At 38.9% G+C, this 9985-nt stretch overlaps 1 protein-coding gene across 1 annotated transcript; it reads left to right on the top strand.

Moving 5' to 3' along the window:
- The first annotated feature begins 876 nt into the window (after window positions 1-876).
- Window positions 877-9766, top strand: LOC125256410 (zinc finger protein 721-like). Its single transcript, XM_048172396.1, has 2 exons — window positions 877-4062; window positions 8471-9766. The coding sequence occupies exons 1-2, from the start codon at window positions 2244-2246 to the stop codon at window positions 9541-9543; spliced, it is 2892 nt and encodes a 963-aa protein (XP_048028353.1). The 5' UTR covers window positions 877-2243; the 3' UTR covers window positions 9544-9766.
- The last annotated feature ends 219 nt before the right edge of the window (window positions 9767-9985 follow it).

The raw sequence follows: 9985 nt of genomic DNA, 5'->3' as shown, positions 1-9985 counted from the left end.
GATACAGCTCACATATAGAGGAACATCAAGTTCATCAAAGTTATCCTCCTACCTTATTTCCTTTTTATGTTATTGCATGTCAAATATGAAATATATGTAAAAATTTCCCTTGAGCAAGCTTTTATTTTTTGCCTTTATTAGCAGTTTCTCAGCATAAGAATGTCCAATTTAATTGTTTTAATTTAAAAATGCTAAAAGTTCTTTCAAACGATACCAACCTTTTGAATCTCCTTGCTAGAGATTTGAAGTTATGAGTCATTCTTTCTGTGCATGTCACTCAGAAAACAAAACAAAACAAAAAAATTAAAAATGCCTACCTTTGTTCTAAAAGCTGTAACTTTTGATTTCTTCATGTGATCGCCACAAAATTTGATCCAGATGCAGCTCATATATAGAGGAACATCACAGAATGAACTGCTACCATATTTCCTTAATGAGATATTCCCTTTTTTCTGTTTTTCCACATTTTTGGTGTTTATTTTCAAGATTTTAAGATCTGCCTAGGATCCGATTTTTTTTTTTTTTTAAGCCCTGATACAGAAAACCATGGAATTCAATATAATGTCCTAACTTTTTTAATTGACTGTAGGTTAGTGGCCATCCAGAGCAGGTTTGGACACCGCTGGTATAGGAACTAGCATAACATGTTGGTTTTGATGCATTACATACCTAAATGTTTTGGGGCCAGATTTACTAACAGCTTGCACCAGCACAAACCCTCTTTTGGCGTTAAAAAACTACTGTTGGAATTTAAAGTCCCTGTAAAGTCATTTTAAAATATATGTTCTGAGTTTGTCACACCACAGAAAAATGTGTTATTAACCACCCAGGCAAATTTGAATGATTAAAAAAATCTAGAAAGGAAATTAAATAAGTTATCAAAATCGTGAAAAAATAAGCAGTTGTCTCTGCTCTCAAACGCTGGGGGCGTGTCCACTGTCGGCGCTGAAACCACACCCACTAACGAGAGCTGCCGTCTCAACTGACTTGTCTAATGAGTCAAACATAGTGATGCATATAAAAAGAATCATGTTAGAGGATTGCAAAATTTAGTAGAGTTACTGTGGACTACCAACTAATTATAACATAAGCATACAAGGCAACTTAGACTCATTGGTGGGCACGTAACGTTACTGCTGACTGTTGTCACAGATGTCGGCGCCGTAAGACGGGAGGATGAAGGCCAGGATGGGAGAGACTCGGTCCAGCCCCACTTTATGGGTTGTCGTGGGATGGGAGTATGAAGGCCGATGCGGGAGATAGTGAATGAGGCTGAACAGACTAATAACAGTGGATTATCAGTGAATCCCAGTTGTCTCTAATGACAGTTTGTAAAATTATCCGGTGTAAAATGATCACTGCAGAGACTAAATTAATCCACAACGTCTTTGTCATTGTGTTTAGGAAATTTAAATAAGAAGACTGGGCTGTTTTGTATATTATCGCAACCAGGTATAACAATATGCATTGTTAGCTAGCAAAATGTAGGCAATATAACTAACATTAATGACAGTAACTCGAGATAGAGTGGGCAAGCCGCTGTAGCGTTAGGGGCGGCACTATGCTTGGTGGCATCGATATAGTGTTGGGGTGGGGCCATGCTCGTAGGCTCCAGTGCGTCATCGAGCCCCCGTTTTAGCTCCGCCCAAAAAATGTTGAAAAACTGTTTAACGCTTTAACTTCACAATTCAGTACTACATAGTTCACAGTCTTTGAAATCTGTTTCAGCAGCACATTTGCAACATTGGTGTGTTTAGAAACAGTTCTCAAAATTGACTTTACAGGGACTTTAATAAAGATACACAGTGCAAAAGTGAAAACGCAAAACGTATAGGAGGAGAGTATTTGAATAAATCACGCAACGTGATTTACTAATGTTTGTGCTAGTCAATTTACTGATATTTGCATCATTATTTAACACCCCTAAAAAAAGCACGTCTTAACCCATTTTGTGACATGGCTGCAACATTTGCTGCTAGGAGGAGACACCGCAGAGAACAGAGAGCGTGTGGTAGAAATGAGAATATTTTCCACTCGTATTAATTTCTTTGGAATGCAAGCGGAAGATGTTATCCAAACATATGGTTTGCCAAGCCAGTGTGTTTGTCATATTACGTGTAACAAGTTGTGACTGTCTACCTGCACCTGACAAGCATCAGCTCTGCTTATTTGTGACTCAACGCTAATTTGCGCTGCTCTTGGAAGATTGCTTTGGTCATTATGTAAAGGATTTGATTGCGTCCATGTTTTTTAATTTGTGCGTCAACAGTAGATCACACGCAAAACTTGCCACTCCCATCTATGCATTTGGGGAAATGTGCTCTGCTGCCAATCTGCCCCATTTAGTAAATCTGGCCCTTGATGTCTGTTGTATTGTGCCATTAAATTGGGAAAAACCTTTGTTTTGTTTTTTCACCTTAGCCCTAATGGCAATGAAAGAGGAGACAGAAGAACTTAATGAAATTGAAGAGAAAGATCAACATGAGAATCTTCATGATTTCATAACTGGAGAAAAACCTTTTCGGTGTTCGCAGACTGAAAAGACTTCCACGCAGAAAAAAGCTCAAAAGAGTTTCAGTCAACAAAGAAACCTTAAAGACCGCACAGGAAAGAGTTCTTTCACCTGCCAACTCTGTGGAAAAAATTACAATCATAAAACAAGTCTTAACAGGCACATGAAAATTCACACTGGAGAAAAGCCTTACATATGCCAGCAGTGTGGGGAGAGTTTTGCTCAACGTGTAAACCTTAAATTCCACATGAGAATTCACAGTGGAGAGAGTCCCTTCACCTGCCTAGACTGTGGAAAAGGTTTCAACAAAAAAGGACACCTTAATCGCCACACAAAAATTCACACTGGGGAGAAGCCTTACACCTGCCAACAGTGTGGAAAAAGTTTCACTTATAAAGGAAGCCTTAACTGGCACATGACTATTCACACTGGAGAAAAGCCTTACGCATGCCCTCAGTGTGGAAAAAGTTTCTATCAACATGGAAACCTTAAAGTCCACATGAGAATTCACAGTGGGGAGAACCCTTTTACCTGCCAACCATGTGGAAAAAGTTTTAATCGTAAAGAAAGTCTTGACAGGCATATACGAATTCACACTGGAGAGAAGCCTTACAGATGCCAACATTGTGGAAAAAGTTTCCATCAACTTGGAAACCTTACAGTCCACATGAGAGTTCACACTAAAATGAGTCCATTCCCCTGCCAACAGTGTGGACAAGGTTTCAATCATAAAATAAGTCTTAACAGGCACATGAGAATTCATACTGGAGAAAAGCCTTACACATGCCATCAGTGTGGGGAGAGTTTTGCTCATCATGTAAAGCTTAAAATTCACATGAGAATTCACCCTGGAAAGAAGCCTTACACATGCCATCAGTGTGGTGAGAGTTTTGCTCATCATGTAAACCTTAAAGTCCACATGAAAATACACAATGGAGAGAGTCCCTTCACCTGCCAACACTGTGGAAAATGTTTCAATCATAAGACAAATCTTAAAAGGCACATGAGAATTCACACCGGAGAGAAGCCTTACTCATGCCAACAGTGTGGGAAAAGATTCACACATAAAGGAAGCCTTAACTGGCACATGGCTATTCACTCTGAAGAAAAGTCACACACATGCCCTCAGTGTGGAAAAAGTTTCCATCAACATGGAAACCTTAAAGCTCATATGCTGATTCACACTGGGGAGACCCCTTTCACCTGCCAACAGTGTGGAAGAAGTTTCAATCGTAAAGAAAGTCTTGACAGACATGTACGAATTCACACTGGAGAGAAGCCTTACACATGCCAACAGTGTGGAAAAGGTTTCCATCAGCGTGGAACCCTTACAGTCCACATGAGAGTTCACACAGGGGAGACCCCTTTTACCTGCCAACAGTGTGGACAGTTTTTCAATCGTAAGGAAAGCCTGAACAGGCACATGAGTATTCATACTGGAGAAAAGCCTTACACATGCCAACAAAGTGTGGAAGAAGTTTCACTCAAACAGGAAACTTTAACAGGTACACAAGAATTCCCACCAGATAAAAGCCTTACATCTGCCAACAGTGTTTAGAGAGTTTTGCTCAACATGGAAACCTTGAAACCCACATGAAAATTCACACTGAGGAGAGCCCTTTTACCTGCCAACACTGGAAAAAGTTTCAACAGAAATGGACATCATAGGGTGTACTCACACTATACACTCTGAACCGTGTCTGAGCATGTTTGACCCCCAAAGCCTGGTTTGTTTGATTAGTGTGATTGCTCTATACCGGGCACGGTTCGCTGAACTGTCCCTGACCCGCTTGGAAGAGGTGGGCCAGAGCATGGTTCAGTTGGACTCAAGTGTGGTACACATGCAGTGTGAAGCACAGAACAGCTACTACTCTTGTGTGTGTTACTGTCATTGTTATGTTGGCAAATATCTTTATTACTACTTGGTTTTTAAACTATTGACCGATAGTGTGTGTAAATGTGCTTTTATCGTCGGATACCGATTATTGGGTGATATATCAGTGCATCTCTAACAATGGTAATGGTAATGAGCTCACAAAAGAATGACTGTACATCTCTCTCTTTTTATACAGAGAATATTTGTTTGTTTTGAATTAGATCATTTAAAATTAGATACTTAAATGTTTCTATAGATATATTGGTCATGTCTGTTTTTTGTTTTGTTTTTTTCTTCATTTTTGTGACATGGAATTGTATGTGGACACAAATAAAAGTGATTCTTTACAGTTCCAAATGATGTATTGCCTTTATCTGTATGACTAAAATGACAAGAGTATTTTAAGTCCCAAAGGGTAAAGTCTCTAGTATCCGCTTATTCCTGCATTTTGTTCTTCTTTGGATTTAACTACACAGCATACATATATATATATATGTATATATATATATATATGTTCTGATTTTTTTTTTTTTTTTTCACCATTTAATGAGAAAAGTGACAGCGACGGGTTGAAACCATTCCTCTGATGTTGGGCGATATATATTCTGTTGTAGCAATCCTAAGACACTGATCAAGATGCACACTAGACAGTTTCTATCTTCTATTTTATATCTTGGTTCTTGATGACGTTCATTATAGAAAACAATAACTCACAGATGTAAGTGGATGGGAACATTGAAAGAAGGAACATTGCAATAATTCTGCTGTTCTTGAATTTAGCTTGAGAAACCACTTTTGTCCAAAAGTCATTCACACTGTCCTCCTTGTGTTGCTCTCTGAGCAATTCAGACTGTCATTTCCAAAATGCAAAGATGCTTCATCTGAGGATGAAACCAGGCATTTGGCCTCAGCAATCCATTGCCCATCTGCTGGGACTGAAAATGGATGTCTTAGGAAGAGAAGGAGTTCACTTGACAGGTTAAAGCTCTCAAATCACTCCTTGAAATTCTCTGCCAGTCTCGTCACAAAGTTGTGCATTAAAGGGTCCTCTCGCATCTGGTGCGAGAGGACCCTGGTTTCTTGCAATGCTGATACAAATATGGAAAGTGCAGCTTTCTCCCTTGAAGATCACGCTCAAAAAGCATCAACAGCTTCATACATGTCGGGAATAGTGTGGTTCTTGCCTTGTAAAAAGGTTCATTTTGAAGTTCATATTCTCTCTAGCACACGAGCCTTGCTCAGCCATCAGACATCGTGTCATGCCAAAGATCATGCCGTTCTGCACACATTTCCGTCAGCAAGGCTTTAAAAGGGCAATGTTGCAGACCAGAACTCACGTGAATACAGTTTACCAGCCTCATCACAGTATCCATTAAGTCTTTAATTTTTCCAGATAATTTGGCGCACAACACTGATTTATGAATTATGCAGTGAAATGCTACAAGTTTTGGGTTGACAGCAGTCAGGCCTCAGTAATGTCCAACCATTGACAGAGCCCGGTCAATGACAACTGACACAACTTTTCTTTAATCCAATCCATTCTCTTCAAAGAATTGCATCAGTTCGTTAAAAATGATTTATCCATTTGCGCATCCCTGCGTTGGTAAACAAAGCAGCTCTTCGCAGAAAACATTCCAGTAAAATTCTTATTTTGGTCATACTTCCAAAACTACAACCTCATTCTACAAACTACTAACAACATTTCTTTCAAATTTCAAAAATATTGTTATTTAGAGCATTTATTTGCAAAAAATGACAACTGCTCAAAATAACAATTAAGAAATAAAAAGATGCCATGTTTTCAGACATTGAATAACACAAAGAAAATTACTATAACTTCCACAGGGAACAAATCAGTCAGTCGCATTATTGCTGTGCGACTTTATGCCACTCCTGGCAAAACAAATTCAAGCAGCTTGGCTTTATTTAACAGCTTCTGGCCCTCTTGCTTAAATTGCAAAGGTTTCAGTTGGGTTCAGTTGGGTTCAGTTGGGTTCTTGCAACTTTACAGTGATAACAGGAAAACAATTTTAGCTGCACAGCAACTCTAGAAGAAAATGGTATCATTGACCAGCTTAAGTAAATTCAGAGTTGAATCACATTTCACCTCACAAGATACAGGGAACATATGACAAGAGACTCTAGATCTGGGACACTGAATCTGTGAGGTACCAAACCTTTTTACAGCCTCGATGAGTGGTCTGCCTATAATTTATGAGTATGTAGTAACCCACTGCCATAGATAAAGAAAATACATTTACTATAACTTCCAGCTGTATCCAAAATTGTATATCTTAATCTCTTAAGACAGTACACTATATTGGGTATCTGCTAGTGAGCATGTAGATCTAGTTTAAAAAAACACAAGTTCAAAGCCAGTTAAGGCAAACTGATTAGTGATGGAGAGATGGCACACTATTATAAAGATGGTGTTTATTAAAAAGGAGAGTGAAAATATGAAGATTGAAGAAACATTTAGAGTGAAACATCAAGATAATGAGGAACAAACATGTTGGGTTTCTTTCATTTGATCCTTAAATTGTCCTTAAATCCTTGATACTTAAATTTAAATGTCCAACTCTACAGAGATTAAAGATATTTTTTGAAGAATGTCATATAAGTGTCCTAAATAAAGTGGTTTTATTTGACCTGGAGCAGGTTGCCTCATGTGGACAGACACATTGAGATCACATGACCAGACAAAAGATGTGTTCAACTTTAAGCTGTGTCACATAGACTGATCTGTCCATGACATTAAAGTACCGCAAGAGCAGATGGTTCCAAATGCTTTGTAAACACTCTCACGGTGTTTTGATGTCATAGACGCGTATCACATTTATCAAAATAGCTTTATTGACCATCATCTGGCATATACAAAAAAACAAAACATTTAAACTAAATGTCAATTAAAATCCACAAATGACCGATCACTGCGAAGATCCAATGGAAAATGGAAGAAGTGAATTAACGGTGGCGTCAGACAACTGAGGATATTCATCACACTCAACCAAAACAAAGGCAGAGAGCAAGAGCTATAGAGGTTTCACAATCTGGCATTGCTCTTTTTAAAGGGTTAGTTCACCCAAAAATGATTTCCTTCCCTTCCTTATCATTTATTACTCACCCTCATGTTGTTCTACACCTGTAAGGCCTTCGTTCATCTTTGGAACACAAATGAAGATATTTTTGATTAAATGCAATGGCTCAGGGAAGCCTCTATAGACAGCAATGACACTGAACTTCTCAAGATCCACAAAGGTACTCAAAACATATTTAAAACAGTTTGTGTGAGTACAGTGATACAAAATACTTTAATATTATAAAGTGACGAGAGAACTTTTTGTGCACCAAAAAAACAAAATAATGACTTTTCAATGATATCTAGAGATGGCCGATTTCAAAACACTGCTTTGAATGTTTTGTTTCAAATGAGTGATTTAGAGCTCCAAAGTCACGTGACTTCAGCAGTTTGGCACTCGATCCAAATCAAAGCAATGTTTTGAAATTGGCCATCACTAGATATCATTAAAAAGTATTTTCAGTGGCATTGCTGTCTATAGAGGTCTCATTGAGCCATCGGATTTCATCAAAATATCTTAATTTTTGTTCCGAAGATGATGAGGGTTTTACGGGTGTAGAACAACATGAGGGTGAGTAATAATTATTTTCATTTTTGGGTGAACTAGCCCTTTAATTCAAATAACTGCTCCTCCATGTCAACTGAAAGGTCTTTTCCTCTGCAAATGAAGAGATCTCTGACCCAAGCAAATGAACTCAAAAATCCTCAGAGAAATAAGAGTTTAATTGTTGTTTTAGTCCTTCAACATATTGAAGGACAGATGGGGCACTGTCTTGCAAAGTTTAGCAGCAAACACACCTGTACCAGCTAATGTCTTCAGGTAACTTCAGAAACCGGCAGGTGTATAGGGGCTAGTTGGAGAAAAACTCTCTAGGACAGTGGCCTTGCAGGAGGTTTGGACACCCATAGTATAAGATCTAGCATATATGTTGTTGGTTATTGCATTAAATATCTTAATGTTTTGTTGTCTGTTGCTTTGTGCAATTACACTGGGGTTAACTTTTATTTGGGCTTGCTTTTTTCACCTTAGACCAAATGACGCAGAAAGAGGAGAAGGAAGCATCTTTTAAATGCTCACAGACTGAAAAGAGTTTCAGTCAAAAAAGAAACCTTGAAGTCCACATGAGAATTCACACTGGAGAGAAGCCTAACGGATCCCCTCAGTGTGCAAAGAGTTTCAATCAAGATGAAAGCCTTAAATTCCAAACGAGAATTAAAACTGGAAAGAGTCCCTTCACCTGCCAACACTGTGGAAACAGTTTCACTCATAAAGGAAGCCTTAACAGGCACTTGAGGATTCACACTGGAGAGAAGCCTTACACATGCCCTCAGTGTGGAAAGAGTTTCAGTCAACATAAAAACCTTAAAGCCCACATGAGTATTCACCCTGGAGAAAAGCCTTTCACATGCCCTCCGTGTGGAAAGACTTTTGATCAATATAGAAACTTTAAAGTACACATGAGAGTTCACACTGGAGAGAAGCATTACACCTGCCAACAGTGTGGAAAAAGTTTCAACAGAAAAGGAAACCTTAATTTCCACATGAGAATTCACACTGGAGAGAGCCTTTTCATCTGCCAACAGTGTGGAATAAGTTTCACTCAGAAAGGAAGCCTTAACAGGCACATGAGAATTCATACCGGAGAAAAGCCTTATATATGCCATCAGTGTGGAAGAAGTTTCAACAGAAAAGGAAACCTTAATTTCCACATGAAAGTTCACACTGGAGAGAGCCCTTTCACCTGCCAACAGTGTGGAAAAGGTTTCACTCAGAAAGGAAGCCTTAACAGGCACATGAGAATTCACACCAGAGAAAAGCCTTACGGATGCCAACAGTGTGGAGCGAGTTTTGCTCATCATGGAAGCCTTAAAGTCCACATGAGAATTCACACTGGAGAGAAGCCTTACACATGCATTCATTGTGAAAAGAGTTTCGAACAACATGGAAACCTTAAGGCCCACATGAGAGTTCACACTGGAGAGAAGCCTTACAAATGCCTTCAGTGTGGAAAGAGTTTCACTCAAAAAGGACAACTTGAAGTACACAAGAGGAATCACTTGAGAGAGAACTTTTAAATGTCATTGGTGTGGAATGAGTTTTGCAGGCAGAAACACCTTAGGATTCATGTTATAACTGGGAAGGGAAGGAAAGCCTTTCATGTGCAATCACTGTAAAGACTTCCAGATACAAAGCATATCTTGAGCACCGTCGTCTTGTGTTGAGCAGCTTAATACCTGAATCACATCTTGCAACATTGACACTGGTATCTGAACTGAATAAAATCAACAATGAACTGAATAACTACCTTGCTTTCTTTTGTGGAACTGTTTACATCTGAATTTACCTTGTTTCAAATTGATGAATGTCACACTGTTATTGATCTAAAATGACTTGAGCTAAATAATGACACCATTGTCTTTTAGGGTGTACTCACACTAGGCATTCTGAACCGTGCCCAAGCACATTTGACCCCCAAAGCCTGGTTCGTTTGCTCCGTACCGTGCCCGGGTGAGGTTC

The sequence above is a fragment of the Megalobrama amblycephala genome, linkage group LG21 (genome assembly GCF_018812025.1).
Source record: "Megalobrama amblycephala isolate DHTTF-2021 linkage group LG21, ASM1881202v1, whole genome shotgun sequence".
NCBI lineage: Eukaryota > Metazoa > Chordata > Actinopteri > Cypriniformes > Xenocyprididae > Megalobrama > Megalobrama amblycephala.
This window is presented reverse-complemented; position numbering and strand designations above follow the sequence as displayed.

What these genes read in the sequence shown, in the direction of transcription:
- LOC125256410 (XM_048172396.1), top strand. Translation starts at nt 2,244, where the DNA reads ATGTTTTTTAATTTGTGCGTCAACAGTAGATCACACGCAAAACTTGCC. An exon ending in AAGCCTTACATCTGCCAACA is followed by an intron (nt 4,063 to 8,470) that starts GTGTTTAGAGAG and finishes GGGGTTAACTTT; the next exon opens with TATTTGGGCTTGCTTTTTTC.